This window comes from Mobula birostris, chromosome 1 (assembly GCF_030028105.1).
Source record: "Mobula birostris isolate sMobBir1 chromosome 1, sMobBir1.hap1, whole genome shotgun sequence".
Classification (NCBI taxonomy): Eukaryota; Metazoa; Chordata; class Chondrichthyes; order Myliobatiformes; family Myliobatidae; genus Mobula; species Mobula birostris.
This window is the reverse complement of record NC_092370.1, coordinates 130,714,158-130,734,287: the sequence shown is the minus strand read 5'-3', so window position 1 is coordinate 130,734,287 and position 20,130 is coordinate 130,714,158. Positions and strand designations below refer to the sequence as shown.

General features: G+C 40.8%; 1 protein-coding gene across 5 annotated transcripts in view; it reads right to left on the bottom strand.

Moving 5' to 3' along the window:
• Positions 1-5,055: 5,055 nt before the first annotated feature.
• Positions 5,056-20,130, bottom strand: part of rnf19a (ring finger protein 19A, RBR E3 ubiquitin protein ligase) — an 85,888-nt gene continuing 70,813 nt past the window's right edge. For all 5 annotated transcript variants that reach the window (XM_072262295.1, XM_072262326.1, XM_072262303.1 and 2 more), the window contains exons 7-10: positions 15,610-15,768; positions 12,535-12,748; positions 10,271-10,414; positions 5,056-6,818 (exon numbers count right to left, since the gene is read on the bottom strand). In XM_072262295.1, the coding sequence (XP_072118396.1) occupies positions 6,164-6,818; positions 10,271-10,414; positions 12,535-12,748; positions 15,610-15,768 (1,172 nt within the window). In that variant the 3' untranslated portion in view covers positions 5,056-6,163. The remainder of the gene's footprint in view (positions 6,819-10,270; positions 10,415-12,534; positions 12,749-15,609; positions 15,769-20,130) is intronic.

The following is a 20,130-nucleotide window of genomic DNA, read 5'->3' as shown; positions in this document are numbered from 1 at the left end:
TCTCTTTGGTGTCTTTACTGATCTCCCTCACAGAACCATAGAAAAGTACAGCACAGAAACAGGCTGTTCAGCCCATCTCATTTGTTTAAACTGTCGAGCTATTTTAACTGTCTATTCCAATTGACCTGCACCGGATCTGTACCCCTACCATCCACATACCTACCCAAACTTGCCCGAAATGTTGTATTCAAGCTCGCATGCACCACTTGCACTGGCAACTAGTTCCACACTCTCATGACCCTCTGAGTAAATAAGTTTCATGTTCCTCTTAAACTTTTCACCTTTCACCCTTAACCCATGATCTCTAGTTGTAGTCCCACCCAAACTCTGAAAAAAGCCTGCTTGCATTTACCCTATCTATGCAACTCAATGTTGTATACCTCTTTCAAATCTCCTACATTCCAAAGAATAGAGTGCTAACCTATTCAATCCTTCAACATAACTCAGGGCCTCCAAACTCAGCAACAACCTTGTCAATTTTCAACCTTACATCTTTCCTTTAGGTAGGTGACCAAAACTGAACACCATACTCCACATTAGACCACACCAACGTCTCTACAGCTTCAACATAAGATCCATTCTCCTGTACTTAATACTTTGATTTACGAAGGCCAATGTGTCAAAAGCTTTCTTAACAACCCTATCTACCGGTGATGCCACTTTCAGTGAATTATGGACCTGTATTCCCAGATCTTTGTTCTACGGCACCCCTCCATCCCTTATCATTTACTGTGCAAGACCTACCCCTGGTTGGTCCTACCAAAGTCTAACATCTGACGCTTCTCTGCATTAAATTCCATCTGCCATTTCTCAGTCCGTTTTTCCAGCTGGTCCAGATCTCGCCACAAGCCATGATAGTCTTCCTCACTGTCTACTACACCTCCAATCTTTGTGGTATCCACAAATTAGCTGATCCAGTTAACCATGTTATCCAGATCATTGATATAGATGACAATCAACAACCCAGCACCAATCATGGGCCTCCAGTCAGAGAGGCAACCATCTACTACCCCTCTCTGGCTTCACCTATAAAGCCAGTGTCTAATCCAATTTACTACCTCATCTTGAATGCTGGGCGACTGAAACTTCTTTGACCTTCCATGCGGACCTTGTCAAATACCTTGCTAAAGTCCATGCAGACAACATCCACTTGCCTTCATCAACTTTCCTGATAACTTCCTTGGGAAAAAGTCGATAAAGATTGGTTAAACATGACCTACCATCCAGGAAGCCATGCTAACTATCCCCAATCAATCTATGTCTATCCAAGTACTTATATATGCAGTCCCTGAGAATACCTTCCAATCTTCCCCACTACTGATCTCAGGCTCACTGACCTATAATTTCCTGGTTTATGTTTAGAACTTTTCTTAAACAGCAGAACAACATTGGCTATCCTCCATTCGTCTGGCACCTCATCAGTTGCTAAGGATGATTTAAATGTCTCTCTAGACCTCCGGTAATTTATGCTCTTGCCTTCCACGGGGCTTGAGGGAACATCTAGTCAGACCCAGGGTATTTATCAACCCTAATTTGTCTCAAGACAGCAAACACCTCCTTCGTAATCTCTATAGAGTTCATGAAGCTGATGCTGTTTTGCCTTACTTCTATAGACTCTGTCTCCTGAGTAAATACAGATGCAAAAAAAAAATGCATTTAAGATTTCCCCCATCTCTTTTGGCTCCACACGTGAATACCATCTTGATCTTCCAGAGGACCAATTTTGTCCCTTGCAATCCTTTTGCTCTTTACATATCTGTAGCATCCCTTAGGATTCTCTTTCACCTTGTTTATGGGTAACATCATGCCTTCTTTTAGCCTCCTGATTTCTTAAGTGTTCATTTGCATTTCTTATACTCCATAAACACCTCATTTGTTCCTACCTGCAATGCACCTCTTTCTCCCCCCCCCCCCCCCCCACCAACCAGGGCCTCAATATCTCTTGAAAATCAAGGTTCCCTACATCTGTTATATTTACCTTTTATTCTGACAGGCACATACAAGCTTCAAGACCATACGACATAGGAGGAGATTTAGACCATTTGGCCCATCAGGTCTGCTCCACCATTTAATCATGGCTGATACTTTTTTCTTTCCTCAGCCTCACTCCCCGGCCTTCTCCCCGTAACCTTTGATGCCATGTCCAATCAAGAACCTATCAAACTCTGCCTAAAATACACCCAACAATCTGGCCTCCATAGTTGCCTGGGGTAATAAATTCCCCAAATTCACTACCCTCTGGCTAAAGAAATTTCCTGCAACTCTGTTTTAAATGGACGCCCCTCTATCCTGAGGCTGTGCCCTCCTGTCCTAGACTCCCCCACCATGGGAAACATACTTTTCACATCCACTCTGTCTAGGCCTTTCAATTTTTAACAGGTTTCAATAAGATCACCCCCCTCCTTCTAAATTCCAGCAAGTACAGGACCAGGTATTTCTTATATGCTAACCCTTTCCTTCCCAGAATCACCTTTGTGAACCTCCTCTGAACCCTCTCCAATGCCAGCACATCTTTTCTTAAATGGAACCCAGATCTGTTCACAATACTCGAGGTGAGGCCTCAACAGTGCTTTATAAACCCTCAGCATCACATCCCAGCTCTTGTATTCTAGACCTCTTGAAATGAATGCTAACATTGCATTTGCCATCCTCACAACCGACTCTACCAGCAAGCTAACCTTTAGGGTGTTCTGCACAAGGACTCCCAGGTCCCCTTTGAATAACAGATTTCTGGATTTTCTCCCCATTTAGAAAATAGTCCGCACATTTATTTATTCTACCAAAGTGTATGACCATGCATTTTCCAACATTGTATTTCATTTGCCACTTTCTTGCCCATTCTCCTCATCTGTCTTGTCCTTCTGCAGCCTGTTTCCTCAATACCACCTGCCCCTCCAACAATTTTATCATCTGCAAACTTGACAACAAAGCCATCTAATTCATCATCTCAAACACTGATATACAGCGTCAAAAGCAGCCCCAACACCAACCGCTGCGGAACACTACTGGTCACTGGCAGCCAACTAGACAAGGATCCTTTTATTCCCACTGGCTGCCTCCTACCAATAAGCCAATGATCTAACTATGCCAGTAACTTTCCTGTAATACCATGGGCTCTTAACTCGGTAAGCAGCCTCACGTGTGGACTCCTTGTATTTTCAGAATTTCACCTTTGAAGTCCTCCACTTATCAAGTACACTTTTGCCAGAAAGCAGCCATACTTGCCAAATCCTTTCTGGTACCATCAAAATTGGCCTTTCTCCGATTTAGAATCTCAAACCGCTGACAAGACCTGTAAACACAAAATACTCTGCAGATGCTGGGGTCAAAGCAACGCTCATGACATGCTGGAGGAACTCAGCAGGTCGCGCAGCATCCGTGGAAACAGTCAACGTTTCCAAAGGGTTCTGGCCCGAAACGTTGACCGATCATTTCCACGGGTGCTGCCCGACCTGCTGAGTTCCTCCAGTGTGTTGTGAGTGTTGTGCTGACAAGACCTGTCCTTGTTTGCATCTAGTAATCACAATGCTATTAGTTTCAAAATGTTCACCCACATAAACTGTCACCTGCACTGTCTCATTCCCGATTATCAGATCAAGTATCGCACTCTCCCCCTTGGTGGAACTTCTACATACTGATTAAGGAATCCTGAACAAACTCTATCCCATCTAGTCTTTTTACAGTATGTGGAAAGTTAAAATCACCCACCATAAGAACCTTGTGTGTTTCTTTCAACAGTCTGTAAACTCTCTACAAATTTATTCTTCAAAATCCCTCAGACTGTTGGGTGGTCTGTAATATAGCCCCATTAATGTAGTCATACCCTTCTTATTTCTCAGTTCCACCCATAATGCCTCACTAGACGAGTCCTCCAGCCCGTCCTGACTGAGCATTACCTTGATATTTTCCCTGACTAGTAACCCCAACCCTCCTCCTTTAGTCCCTCCTGTTTCATCGCATCTTGAACAACAGAACCCAGAAACATTGAGCTGTCACTCTTGTCCCTCCTGCAACCAAGTTTCACTAAAGGCTACAATATCAAAATTCCAGTGATGACGTTGCAGCTACAACACAATAACCAGATATGGTATTGATAGCCTCTGTCCTTAGACCACAAGTAAACAAGGGGTGAGCTTAGGTCACAAACTGCTGCCACTGCCCACCTCCACTGGTACAGGGCTAGGGCTAAGGGGATTACACCACTGTCTGTAGGGGGTTTGTACGTTCTCCCTGTGACCACAAGGGCTTCCTCCGAGTGCTCTGCCTTCCTCCCACATCCCAATCACCATAAGGATTCATAGGTTAATTAGTCACATGGCTGTGAATGGTCAGTGCTGGTTCATTGGGCCAGAAGGGCCTGTTACCATGTTGTATCTCGAAATAGAAAATAAACTCTGCTAGAGCAATTCCTGACTTTGCCGCTACATAGTTTAAACTGTACAATCATTCTAATTTGCTCATCAAATTACAGTGAGTAATTTGAGGAGAAAAGTCAGTTCTTATCCTCATCAGACTTTTAGAGTTATATTCCTGCCAGGAGTGCTAAAATAACTAAGGCAGTAACCCTGATAGATTTTCCTTTCTAACCCAGTCATTGACACCAGAAAGTTTTCTTTGTTCAGACAAAGGAACCCTGGCATTTTCCCAGTCTGTATGGCTGAGGTGCATAACCAAGTTAGCAGGAAGGAATAGGCAGTCATAACTACTTTTAAATTAGGTGTAGTCATAGAACACTACAGCACAGAAACAGGCCCTTTGGCCCATCTAGTCCATGCTGAAATATTGATCTGCTTAGTCCCATCGTCCTGCACCTAGACAATGGCCCTCCATCTCTCTCCCATCCAAGTGCCTATCCAAATTTCTCTTAATTACTACAATCAAACCTGCATCTACCACTTCTGCTGGCAGCTCGTTCCATTTTCTCACCGCCTTGAGTGAAGTTTCCCCTCATGTTCCCCTTAAACACTTCACCTTTCACCCTTAACCCATAATCTAACCTGTGCATTTACTATTTTAATTAAACCAAACTTTTGCACATTATAAGAATACTCAACATTTGATTTTAATTGAATTTATTTTTAGATATGCTTCTTACAGTCACCCTGTTAGGCAAACCAGCTTGCAAACAAATGTATAAATACCAAACCAAGCATATGCAACATATTGTAACTGGCACTAGTGTTCTAAAGCTTAAAGAAAATTTTAAAAGATTGCAACTTGTTTTTTATTCTTAAGGATAAAATTTCAATTATCAACATGGCAACATAAACCAAATACACACTGCATAATGCACAAAACATACTTTCATATAAGAAACTGATTTTGCATTTAAGTGAAATTCAACAGTGCATCTTTTAGCCGAGATTGCCTTTGAGTTTTATTAGTGTCTCGGTCCATCCAGGAGGAAAAGGCTATGGTCTTTACCTCTCTTTAATGCTTCAAAGCAATGTGCAAAATTCTGCACTGTGCTTTCAATCTGTAACAAACTGCATTAGCAGCAATCATCCGCTATGAATACTTCCTTTTTCAGAACAAGGAACCAGTTAAAATAGTTACGCAAAATAGTTTCTAAAGCCTGAGTATTGTCTTTGGTAGGCTAATAAAGGGTTATATCTTAAGATCATTTATTCATTATTCACAATTTTCATCCATTTTGTTAGCATTCTTCTGTGGTATACTGTGGTCAAAGCATTTTTTTTTGAGAAGTATAAACATATCCTCAAATAAAGCAGGTATTAAATGTATTTTCCAAAAGGCACCAGGAAACAGTGAAGGAGAATGGGTCAGTCAATCTTCAATCATAGAATAGCCACAGTCAAGAACACAGTTTTTTGAACAACTGTCAACTGATTTCTGCTTGCATTTTGAGATTTCTCCAAGTTCAGCTACATATGCTTCACACGTCACCTTCTCAGCCAATGTTACTGTCTGATAGATGCACCTCTTCTCCCAACCTTTAGAAATTGAACTGGTTAGCTGGGAGCAGATCAGTAACAACACTTAACCCTAACACCTACACCTTTTGACCTTCAAAATCCATGATCTTGTTGATTAATAAGCACCAGTTTCAATCAGTTATTAGTTTTCTTTTATATTAATCAGCATATAACTGTTAGCAGAACTGATTAGTGCCATTTATGATACAAACTGCAGCAGTGAAAGATTAAATTTCTGAATGAATTGCACTAGTTTGTTGCTGATTATTATTGGTTACATTTTCTGTTTCCTCATTGGCATTATTGGACTCGGAAGTTACAGTACCATTCTCCTCTGCAATAAGGTTCAGCTGCAAGATTTCAGCACTTGGTCCATTTGCAACAGATGCCAGACCACCCTGTAATGGGCATGTCTCCAAACGATCATTCTCCACCTCAGGAAGGGGACTGACTGCTGAGAAACGACTATGATAATCACTTGAACCGTGGCTACAAGATGTTTTCATGCTCTCCATATCAGATCCGCTAAATTCTGAGAAATGGCTGGAGTGAGAGTCTGCTACAGATGGAATACTGTCGCTAAGTGATGGAGAATCAAATTCGCTCGAATTAGTGCTTCTTTGTTCTAATAACTGTGCATCCATCTCTTCACGAGTTTCATTTATCTTCATACTGCCTCTTTTCTGTAATTTTCCTTTGCACTTTTTAGTTGTTGTTTCTTTAGACCATTTGGAGGCATTGCTTCGATTATCCAGGGGAGGGGCTGAAGTTAAAATGACTACATTGCGACTACTGTCATCCACACCACTGCTTCCACTGTTGTGCCTCAGCTTTGCAGGCTTTGACTCAATGTCAACTTGCACTTCCAGACTGTTTCCTTCCCTATATGGAAATCAAGAAATACAGATTTAATGTTAGTGATATCTAAAAATATTCCAACAGAGCACATTAATTAGAGAAAGGGTTAATGTATGAAGGGCGCTTGATGGTTCTGGCCCTGTACTCGCTGGAGTTTACATGAATGAGGGGGGAATTCTCACTGAATATCGAAAGGTCGAGATATAGAGTGGACGTGGAGAGGTCGTCACCTATGGTGGGGAAGTCTACAACCAGAGGGCACAGTCTCAGAATAGAAAGATGTCCTTTTAGAACAGAGACGAGGAAGTATTTCTTTAGCCAGAGGGTGGTGACTAGGTGGTATTCATTGCCACAGACAGCTGTGGAGGCCAAGTCATTGGGTATATTTAAAGCAGAGTTTAATAGGTTCTTGATTAGTAAGGGTGTCAAAGGTTACAGGGTGAAGGCAGGAGAATGAGGATGAGAGGGAATGATGGAATGGCAGTACAGATTCAATGGGGGAATGGCCTGATTCTGCTCCTTTGGTCTTATGGAGAACTCTACACTCATGGTTAAATAGGAAGCAAGAGAACTGCAAGTATCCATTTGAAAGTTCACATGAAAAGCAAAATAATTACATGATGGCCCTGCAATCAGCAACATTCTGAACTCCCTGACGTGTACTGGCGTCTTCAATTTAATGTCACTGATGGAAGATCTTTGAATTCTTTTGCTTTGTGACAAAGATATTAAAGGATAATTTGGTATGACCAATTAAAGCTTACCTTGCCAAGTACAATCCATATTCCAAGAACTAAAAACAGCTGGTAACAGGAATGTAACAGTATATTAACATGCAGCCTTCAAAATAAGTAGTTCACATGCACTTTGAAAAACAGATCAACTGAATTGACTGATTTACAATAATGAATACTGCAAAGCATGATATTTTGCAAGCTTAAAAACCAGTCCTCTAACAGACCACTTAAAAACGCTTCAGATGATTAGGACAATCAGAAATAACATGGATATCTCCACTGAATTTGGTTCTTTCAATAAAACAGAAGAGATTCTGCAGATGCTGGAAATCCAGAGCAACAATACACAAAATACTGAAGGAACTCAACTGGTCAGGCAGCGTCTATGGAGGGGAACAAAAGGTTGACGTTTCAGGCCGAGATACTTCATCAGGACTTACTCTGTTAATGTTTTTAGGCAAACCAGAAATGTTCCTCCCTTTTGGATATTTACAAGAAGGACTTCACTATTATAGATGTTCAAAAACTTTCTATACTTGACATAACTGCAGGGCTCAATTTAATACCAGCAAGCCCACAGAAATATGCTTTCCTTTACAGTTACAAATTGAATATCATAAGACCATTAGATAGAGCCATTCCATCATGGCTGATTTGTTATCCCCCTCAACCTCATTCTCCTACCTTCTCACCATAAACTTTGGTGCCCTTATTAGTCAAGAACCTATCAAACTCCAGTTTAAATATACCCAATGACTTAATCTACACAGCTGTCTGTGGCAATGAATTCCACAGATTGACCACTCTCTGGCAAAAGAAATTCCTTATCTTTGCTCTAAAGGGATGTCCTTGTATTCTGAGGTCATGCCCTCTGGTCCTAGACTCCCCCACTAGAGGAAATATTGCCTCTAAATCTATTGCACTTAAAATGTACCCCAGGTTATTTCTCATAAGCCTTATTCAGAATGGAAAGATATTGTAGTTCCACATGGATAGTCAGACTACAACTTATTGCTATTAGACTGGTTCTGTATTTACCAAAAGTGTTAGAAATGCAGATATTTCCTCTCTGGAAAAGTATAAAGTTTCAAAAAGAGTAGTGGTTCAACTATGAAACTGAAGCCAACATTAGCAGTGGGACAAAAATATATCCAAAAATTAAAAGAAAAGGAAATTCCATACGAGAGAATTTTGAGTCTGGAACTGCCCTGGTCAGGTCCCTTTGTGTGTCAATCCTATCACCCCAAAGTTAAAAAAGCTACTTTTTTCAGAGCATCACACACAAAATGCTGGTGGAACTCAGCAAGTCAGTTAGCATCTATCAGCAGATCCTGCCTGACCTGCTGAGTTCCTCCAGCAGTTTGTATGTTTGCTTTGAATTGCAACATCCGCAGAATCTCTTGTGTTTATGATTTCAGTTTCAAAGTATAGAACTTCATTTTGATGAGCCTTAACTTTTTTTTTAAAAAATGACTAACATAATGGAAAGCGGCAAGGCCAGCAATTTAAGGATTATACTCAGAAGTATTTTATAAATGTCAGTACGTGCAAGACCACAGCTGGCTGTATCATTTGCAACTAGTCTGTGATGCAACTTCCACTGTTTTCACACTGTGGAAGGCTGAAACGCACATTTCACCTACATTTCTCAACTCAATATCAGCACTTTTGAACTAGCCACAAGGCTCACCAAGCCCACAGAGTAGAATTCAGCTGCCAAAATCCTGTACTGAAGTGACTGCTTTCAAAGTCAGAGTAAATTCATTATCCAATGACAATGACATATATGTCACTGTATACTATCCTGAGTTTCATTTCCTTGTGGACATTCACAAAGAAATAATAGAATGAAAAACTACACAGACCCCACTTGGAGTACTGTGCTCAGTTCTGGGCACCTCACAACAGGAAGGATGTGGAAACCATAGAAAGGGTGCAGAGGAGATTTACAAGGATGTTGCCTGAATTGGGGAGCATGCCTTATGAGAATAGGTTGAGTGAATTTGGCCTTTTTTCCTTGGCGCAGCAGAGGATGAGAGGTGACCTGATAGGGGTGTATAAGATGATGAGAGGCGTTGATTGTGTGGATAGTCAGAGGCTTTTTCCCAGGGCTGAAATGGCTAACACGAGAGGGCACAGTTTTAAGGTGCTTGGAAGTAGGTACAGAGGAGATGTCAGGAGTTAAGTTTTTTTTTAAAAAAACAGAGAGTGGTGAGTGTGTGGAATGGGCTGCCGTCGGCGGCGGTGGAGGCTGAAACAATCGGGTCTTTTAAGGGACTCCTGGATAGGTACATGGAACTTAGAAAAATAGAGGGCTGTGGGTAAGCCTAGGCAGTTCTAAGTAAGGACATGTTCAGCACAGCTTTGTGGGCCGAAGGGCCTGTATTGTGCTGTAGGTTTTCTATGTTTCTATAAACAAAAACGGACAACCGTTGATATTGAGAACATGAGTTGAAGAGTCCTTGAAAGTGTTTTGTAAAAGGTAAATAATTAGGTGCACAATACATTAATTAGATTTGAGATTAAGAGGGACTCCTACAAATTCACGTTCATTTCATTTCAGCATTAGTATTGTGAACAGTGAGGCACTGTCAAAGAACTTCTGAAAGCAAATGGGAGATGGCTAATTTCTTTCTTTAAAGAGATTCTTTAAAAAATTTATTGTATTTTCCAGTCAATAATTTAAACATTTTAAATATCACAACATGGCTTGTTAAAGATGTCAGTGAAGTAACAGACCTGTCCTGCGGGTTGTAGGAATTGATAATCGATCCGGCCATGGCCCTCGTGCTGGCATTGTCACTGATTGTCCCAATACTGACCGTGCCTGACTCACCACTGAGACTATATTGCTCCTTCTGGATATCTGCCTGCACTTCTAACCTACAATAAATTGGAATAACAACACAAGTTAGAGGAGGGAAGAACAGTTTGCTTAGAACACATCTTTTACAAGATGACAGCTTCAAAATCATTTAGTATGAATGAAAACCGTATTTCAGTGCTCTTGAACTTTACATTCTTTTTTACCTTTATACATTTCCTAAAATGGAATAGTAACTTCACTTAGATATTAATAGAACATAAAACATTACAGCATAATATAGACCCTACGGCCCATAATGTTACACTGACCTTTTAACCTACTGTAAGATCAATCTAACTCTTCCCTTCTACATAACCCTGCATTTTTAGCCATTTCTGCTCTGGCTATCAGCTCTATTTCTGCCTCTTATCATTTTGCACACCTCTATTAAGTCACCGCTCACCCTCCCTCACTCCAAGAGAAAAACCCTGGCTTGCTCAACCTATCCTCATAAGACATGCTCTTTAATCCAGGCAGAAACATCCTGGTAAGTCTCTCCTGCACCCTCTCTAAGGCTTCCATGATCTTCCTGTAATTAGGTTCCCAGAACCCAACACAAAATTCCAAGTGTGGTCTAACTGGGGTTTCATAGAGCTGCAACATTACACTGGTGCTCTTCTCCTCAATACCTCGTCTACTGAAGGACTACACACCATATTCCATCTTAATCACCCTATCCACTTGTGCAGCATAGATCCCTCAAGTTGGACAAATAGGGGAATACAGCAGCAGTAACTTTGTAAACTGCAGCTGTGAAGGTTATGCATGACAGAATTAATCAAAATTACGCTTATTAAAGATAGTGTTGTCATCAATTTATTTTTAGTCTGCTCCCACAAAATGGTCAGAATATGAAACTATCACAATACATTGCTAAGATAGCTCAGAAGTTAGTATTTTTACTTTTCAAGTTATTTAACGGCATAAGATTTGACAGGAAGCATTGGATCAGACTACCATGGGATTCACACGTTGGTAACTAAGTGACCTGCCCCTGCACCATAGCATTCAGTGGTTCTAGATTGGGTGTCCCCAACCTTTTTTGCACCGCGGACCGGTTGAATATTGACAATATTCTTGCAGACCAGCCGACTGGGGGTGGTTGTTCAAGTAGGGTTGTCAACTTTCTCACTCCCAAATAAGGGACAAAAGTAGCAGTCAAATACAGGACATTTGTGTTTATCCCGAGAAAGACTACCATGACCATGAAGCCTTGTGTGGGCACCTGTGTGCGCATGCGTGATGTGCGCATACATGACGATTTTTTTCTACAAATCGGTTTTGCTTAATCTTTGATTTTAAGTGAAACTACACTGTACATACATTATTTCTACTTTATATAGGCTGTATATTTATCATATTATTCCTGCTTTTACTATATGTTAGTGTTATTTGAGGTTTTATGTGTTATTTGGTATGATTTGGTAGGTTATTTTTTTGAGCCTGGGAACACTCAAAAATTTCTCCCATATCAGTCAGCTTATGAACGGTTTCATAGGAACACTACCTTAGAGCGGGAAATACGGGGCAAGGGCGGTCCCGTATGGGGCAAACCAATTTAGCCCAATATATGGGATGTCCTGGCTAATACGGGACAGTTGGCAACCCTATGTTCAAGTTCAACAGTGGGCGTGACAGGGAATGAGGAAAGGTGCAGCTGACTCATATCGTTTCCTATCGTCAAATCCTATCGTTTCCTTGCGGCCCGGTGGTTGGGGACCACTGTTCTAGACAACAGGTGGACTGATTTATTTGCATGTAGTCGTGTTCTGTTCCCTTCCATGTTGTTAACCCCATGTAAAGAAAGATTTGCTTTATTGGTCACACGTACATTGAAATATACAGTGAAACACATTGTTTCCATCACATCAGCTAGGATTGTACTAGGCTACGTTTCCCACGCCATCATAGCATGCCCACAACTCACTAACCCTAATGTATACATCTTGTGGGAGGAAACTGGAGCACCCAAAGTCAGCGCGTACAAGCATCTTACAGACAGTGGTGGGAATCAAACCCCTGCTATAAAGTCATGTGCTATCTGCCACCCTCCCGAGCCACCTTTAAATGGCAAAAGTTTTCATTATTAAAAGACTTGCTTAAAAGAGCATATGGAAAAGAAACCTGGAAGGCTTACCTATTGAAGCAGTTGACCATCGCGCTCCCAGAAAGGCTCCCAGTGATACTCGCTCCAGCTAATGCCATGGTGCTCGCTGTTTCACTCAGGTTGTCTCGTATTACCCCGATTCTGTCCATGTGACTGCCACTTGCACTCAAACTGCCTGTTAAACCCCCGACACTTCCTTCTCCAATACTGGGGTTGTTGCGAGCTTCCACCACAAACGTCGTATCTAGGTGGACAAGCAGCAGCGCAACACTTCATTTGTTAGCAATTATAACTCTGAACCGATGGAGCTTTCTTTCTAACATACAGTTCAGATCATGAAAACATGCCTACAACTTGGTGAGTGCACTTGTACTCTGCACTGGAAAATTAGAAGAACAACCTATGCAAAACAAGAATTGCAAATCTAAATATAATGTAGTCAAAATTCAGAAAGGCCTAGAGTGGACATGGAGGGGATGTTTTCAAAAGTGACCTTACCCTTAATTGACCATATTATTCAACTTTCATCTAAATGGTTTCCATTATATTTAACTTTGATTAGTTGTATTAATGCAGTTAAGATATTTTTTCTGCCAAAATTTTGATATATATTTCAGGCATTACCGATTTTTGTTCCAAAATCTTTTTTTTATAAAGTTGACTCAAAAATTTCTTCATTTATTTGGCAAAATAAAAACCCGAGACTGGGTAAAATACATTTACAGAAAGCTAAGAGAGATGGAGGTTTAGCATTACCTAACTTTAGATTCTATTATTGGGCAATTAATATTCGACATATGAAATTTTGGTTACTTGACCAGGATATACTATCCGTTCCTAAATGGGTAGCATTGGAATTACAATTTGTTCAGGGCTATACACTTGGCTCTGTTTTAGGTTCCTCTCTCCCTTTTGATTTGAAACACCTCAAAAGAGGTCTCTAACCCGATAGTTAAATATACCTTACGTATTTGGTTTCAATTCAGAAAATTTTTTGATCTTAACCAATTTGGGCTAGCGATTCCTATTTTAGGTAACATATTTTTTCCTCCCTCTTTCACAGATCGTGCTTTTCAAATTTGGAAGACTAAGGGTATTTCACGGTTTTTGGATTTATTTTTAGATCGTTCCCTTATGTCTTTTGAACAATTATCTAATAAATGTAATTTATCAAGAATACATTTTTTTAGATATCTACAAGTTAGAACTTTAAGTACTATACTTTCTTCCTTTCCAATGCTTCCTCCTACATATATTTTAGATACTATAATTAACCTTAATCCATGTCAGAAAGGTGCATCAGCTATGATTTATAATATTATTATGAAACTTAGGAAAGCTCCATTTGATAAGATTAGGGTAGATTGGGAACAGGAATTGGGTTCTATCATTTCCGTGGATGACTGGGGGCAGATTTTACAATTAGTCAATACTTCCTCTATCTGTGCTAAACGTTCCCTAATTCAATTTAAAGTTGTTCATAGAGCACATATGTCCAAAGATAAATTAGCTCGTTTTTATTCTCATATTAATCCTTTTTGTGATAGATGTCCGGGGCAGATAGCCTCTTTAACTCATATGTTTTGGTCTTGCCCTTACTCTGGAAACTTTTTGGAGAGACATTTTTAATATTATCTCAAAGGTATTGAATATAGATATCTCTCCTCACCCTATTACTGCTATCTTTGGATTACCTAAAATTTCCAATAATCTTTCTCCTTCAGCCCGTAGAATGATTGCATTTCTTACTTTAATGGCGAAAAGATGTATCTTACAACATTGGAAAGAGCTTAATGCTCCACCACCTTTTTTTGGTTTTCTCAGACGATATTATGCTTGAATTTGGAGAAAATTAGAAGCAATCTCTATGATTCCTCACTTAAATTTGAACAGACCTGGAGATCTTTTATTCAATATTTTCATTTAATGTATTTTTTTTTCTTCTCTTTTTGGCTCCATATTTATATTCCCTTCTTGTGTTTTTTTTTACTGTTTTTAATGGAGGTCGGGTTTGAGGACGTGATTTTAAGTTCTTTAACTCTACTTGGTTCCAAGTTAGCCCATTGCTTTGCTTTGCTTTTAGTTTAGTTGCACGGTGGTTTTTTTTCCTTTTCTCTTTATATGTTACCTTATTATGTTATGTTTAAATTACATTGTTTGTATCACTTTTTTTATCTGTATTAATATCTCCTGTAATTTTATTATATTCTAACAGTGTATTAGTGCCTATATGGCTTACCTTTTTGTATACTTATTCAATAAAAAGATTTAAAAAGAAAGAAAAGTGACCAGAGGACAGAGCCTTAGAATAGAAGGACATCCCTGTGGAATAAAGGTGAGGAGAATTTCTTTGGCTAGAGCCTGGTGAGTCTGTGGAATTCATTGCCACAGGTGGCTGTGGAGGACAAGTCATTAGGTATATTTAAAGCAGAGTTTGATAGTATTTTGATCAGTTAGGGCATCAAAGGTTATGAGAAGTCAGGAGAAAGGGGTAAAGAAGGATAATAAATCAGCCATAATGGAATGATGGAGCAGTGTCGATGGGGCAAATAGCCTAATTCTAATATGGTCTAATAAACAATGTGCTGGAGAAACTCAGATGGTCATGCATCTATGGGAAGAAACAAACTGTCATCATGTTGGTTTGAAACTTGGACCAGGATTGAGAGTGGAAAGGCAAGATGGCCAGTAGAAAGAAACGTTTCCAAGGTGAATGACCATAAACATAGGAGCAGAATTTGGCCATTCAGCTCATCAAGTCTGATCTGCCATCCCATCAGGGTTGATTTGTTATCACCCTCAAACCCATTCACCTGCCTTCGCCCCATAATCAACTAACCGTGTTCAGTTACGAAAGCAGACATTGTTCTCAAAATGAAATTGAAGATGTTGCCCAATCATTTCTTAAAGCAATGAAAATGTGTTTTAAACAGAGCAATTAAGCATACTGAACACAAGAGATTCAGCAGATGCTAGCAGTGCAGAGTAACACACCCAAAATGCTGGAGGAACCCAACAGCATCTATATTGGGGATTAACAGTAGACATTTCGGGCCTACTGAAGGCAGCTGGATACATGAGAAGGGGTAAAATCAATTTGCTTACCTAATGCTGTGTTTCCTCTGCCTGCATTATCATTCTCATCATCAAACTCTATCCGCACACCCTTTCCAGTGCCAGCAGAAACACCACAGCCACCACTACGGCAGAGGGAAATAGGAACCACTCCATAAACGTATGCTAACATAATGGGTACTCCAATGCCTGTGAAGACAGAATACAAAAAGAAAGTTACTTAACAACTACAAAACACACAATGTCTGTGACTGTTAGCGGTAGGATTTTTATGTGCTGCACTACATGGATTCACACTGCTCTTTCACATTAATTTAATAGAGATAACAGAGTTAATAAAAATAAAAATAATCTGGCCCATCACTTTGGTAACAGCAAATAAGCCTTAAGTCAAGACAGGCCAGTCCATGTGGGTAAGCCACCATTTCCTACTGCTAAACCAGATGATTGAAGACGACTGATTCTTCATTAATAACACACAAAATGCAACAGGTCAGGCAGCATCTATGGAAGGGATATGAAAAGAGTCAACAATTCGTCATGAACGGTTTCGGCCCAAAACATCGGCCCTTTATTCCTTTCCATAGATGCTGCCTGACCTGCTGTGCCCCTTCACCATTCTGTGTGTGTTGCCCTGGACTTCCAGCATCTACAGATTCTCATGTTTCTAATTCTTCATTATTTTGTGCTATAACTGGCCTATGCCCTGAGTGCTAGTTTTGTTAATGACCAGGCTTTTGTTATTTGCAAATACCCCACTTACAAACAGATTATATTAAAATCTGACTTTCTATTAGAAACCCAAAATGCACTAACATTTCTAACACCTCTCAACAGTCATCCTTTTGAGTTCCACTTTCGTTTCTAATCAATGTCAACTAGGCAAAAGCATCAACAGCTGCACAATATGAAGTACGTTCAGACACAAAGCAGACAGCCACAGACACACCACACTCTGACACTGTTGGTTGACAACCTAACACCAATGCAAATTTACAAAACATTTAGGATTTTAACAGCAAAAAAAAACAGAAAAAAAAATTAGCCAATAGTCTTCATTTTGACCACCACCTTGGCCACTTTGACCATATGTAACAGGGTCAAAACTCAGTACAGTATACCACTCTGTGGTAGTTAAGAATGCTTTCAGACAACTCATATTGCAGATTCGTCAACTGTACCTTCTCCCTGATGGTAGTAAGGAGAAGTGGACATGTCCTAGATGTTGAGGGCCCTTTATGATGGATGTCGCCATCTTGAGGCATCGCATATTAAGATACTCCCGACGCTGGGGAGGCTACTACCTATAATGGAGCGGCTGAGTTTACAACCCTCTGTAGCTTTTTCCGATCCAGTGCAGTGGCACCTACCAGACCTATGTCAAATGCTCTCCACAGTACATCTATAGAAATTTGTTCAAGTCTTTGGAGACATACCAAATCTGCTCAAACTTCTAATGAAATCTAATCTCTGGCATGCTTCAAAGTTGTATCAATATGTTGAGCCCAGTATAGACCTTTAGAGATGTTGAATTCTGATCGGTACAAAGGATCCAATGAGCAAAACGTCCAACATCAGCAGAAAGGAAGAGTGACCTGTTAACTGGTCTTGGCTGAAAATTCCAACATATATTGCTAATGTCGATTTATAAGGAATTTATCTGAGGACTAGGAATTCCCCACCACTGAAGTCTATGGATGCTTGGTTCATGAGAAGACTAAAGACTTGAAACAATAGATGCTGAGAAACGAGAGCTAATGGAATTGGTACCAAGTCAAAACAGAGAGAAATGATGTTCTTCCTTATGCTGTGTATTGCTGGAACATAGCACAACACCCTTCACTAAGGCTACCCAATGATAAATTGCTCCTCAGATTATAAACAAGAGATTCTGCAGACGCTGGAACTCCAGAGAAAAACACACACACAAAATGGCGTAGGTATTCAACCGAGAGGAATAAACAGCTGCCATTTCAGGTTGAGCCCTGACGAAGAGACTACGCCCAAAAAGTTGACCCTTATTCCCCTCCATAGATACTGCCTGACCTTCTGAGTCACTTCAGCATTCTGCGTGTATTGCTCCTTAGGCTATTGTGGAAGCAGCTCCTAGATGACTGCTCTTGGACAAACCAGGGAGGGAAGTACGACACTGAGCACTGATTTGCAGATCTCCTGTGGTGGAAGGATGTGGACCACTGCTGGCAAATAGCAGAACCTTTTCCATATGTTGGCAAATCACTCAGATCCTTCAGTCCCTCATCACTATCTGGTGAATATGATACCATCCCTCCCTCTCTCACACAGTGGGGAGAGCTGAGCAGCCAAGAGATTCCACTATGGCAATTCGCTCAAAGGCTATTGATCACCCTATTCCCTTCACCCAAATCAACCCATTTTGGAATTAATATTAACAGCTTCTCAAAAGTGTTTCCAACTTCTCAGATAATGGGGTGGACTAAATGGCAATTTGCGGATCTCAGAGCTGCACCCCTGGTGATCTGGCGAACATCTATTGCTAGATATTCCAATTAACATTCAGCAAGAGGTGGACTTTTGTGCAGACATAAACACAAGAGGTTCTACAGATAACAACACACATAAAAGTTGCTGGTGAACGCAGCAGGCCAGGCAGCATCTCTAGGAAGAGGTGCAGTCGACGTTTCAGGCCCAGACCCTTCGTCAGGACTAACTGAAGGAAGAGTGAGTAACTCCTTCAGTTAGTCCTGACGAAGGGTGTCGGCCTGAAATGTCGACTGCACCTCTTCCTAGAGATGCTGCCTGGCCTGCTGCGTTCACCAGCAACTTTTGTGTGTGTTGCTTGAACTTCCAGCATCTGCAGAATTCCTGTTGTTTGAGATTCTACAGATGCTGAAAATACACAGCAACAGGCACAAGATGCTGGAGGAACTCAGCAAGTCAGGCAGCACCTATGGAGAGGCACAAACAGTCAACATTTCAGATCGAGACCCTTCACCAGGACTGGAAAGGAAGGAAGAAGTGGAATAAGTGGGGGGCGGGGAGGAGAAGGAGTACAAATTGGCAAATGATAGGTGACACCAGGTGAAGGGAAAGGTGGGAATGAAGTGAGAAGCTGGGAGATGACAGATGGAAGAGGTAAAGGGCTGAAAATGGAATCAGTTAAGAGAGGAGAGTGGTCCATGGGAGAAAGAGAAGGAAGAGGGGCACCAGAGAAAGATGATAGGCAGTTGTGGAGGAGGAGGAGTAAGAAGGGTGTCAGAATGGGGAATAGAAAAAGAGAGAAGGGAGAGGGGGAAGATATTACCAAAAATTGATGTTCATGCCATCAGGTCCGAGGCTCCCCAGATGGAACACAAGATGTTGTTCAGTAAGTAACTCCATGTCAGCAATAAATGCTAATTATACACAAACACTTTAATAATTATCCACTTGGTGTTCAAAATGCCCATATAGACTGTTAACCAATACCAACCCTTGGTGGAACATGGTCATCCCTTTCACAATGGTGGTTAAAACAAAAATGCCAAAAGAACAAAGGTGCAGGTGGAAATAAGGTTTAAAAAAAAGGAAGGGGGCAGAAGGGAGAAATTACAAGTTAGAGATGCTGCCTGGCCTGCTGCGTTCACCAGCAACTTTGATGTGTGTTGCTTGATGTGCATGCTGTCAGGCTGGAGGCTGCCCAGACAGATTACGAGGTGTTGCTTCTCCACCTGAGCGTCGCCTCATCAACAGGAGCCCAAGGACCGACATGTCAGAATGGGAATGGGAAGTGGAGTTAAAATGGGTGGCCACCAGGGAAGCCCACCTTTTGAGACAAACCAAGCAAACAGTGCTCAGTGCATGTGTACATTTTGCAAAGTAGAAATCCAGAACATTAGCACTGATACAAGCATTCATGGCTGCCTTGATATGGCAGCAGTTTTGCAGAGCAACTGAGGCATAGAAATGTACTTCAAAAATCAGACAACTGGGTGCAATACATTCTTTTAAAGCCAAAACACTCCTTTTTTTGTATGAACACATTAGGTCTTTTCTTTTTTATTACTATGAACATGGCAAATGAGGATGAGCTAAGTCATACCACTGCATTTCACTAAGTTACTCACTATTGATGTTTTACTGACAAAGACATGGGCACTCAAAGCCAGCAGCAGAGAAGGAAAAAAAAATACGTGTTCATTTCTGTGCAAATGCTTTCTTCCAGCTCCATATCTTAGAATCTAACATTTTAAGATTTAAAAATATACTTTAATCAAAGGAAAAAATGTTCTTTGTAAGTAAAATCATGAAACCATAGGATATAGGAGCAGAATTAGGTTATTCAACCCATCAAGTAGCTCTACCATTCCATTATGGCTGATTTATTATCCCTCTTAACCTCATTGTCCTGCCTTCTCCCCATAACCTTTGATGTCCTTACTAATCAAGAACCTATCAACCTCCGTTTTAAATAAACTTAACGATTTGACCTCCACGCCCATCTGTGGCAATGAACACCAGATTCACCCCCTGACTAAAATTCTCCCTCATCTCTGTTCTAAAGGGACACCCTTCTAGGCTGAGATGGTGCCC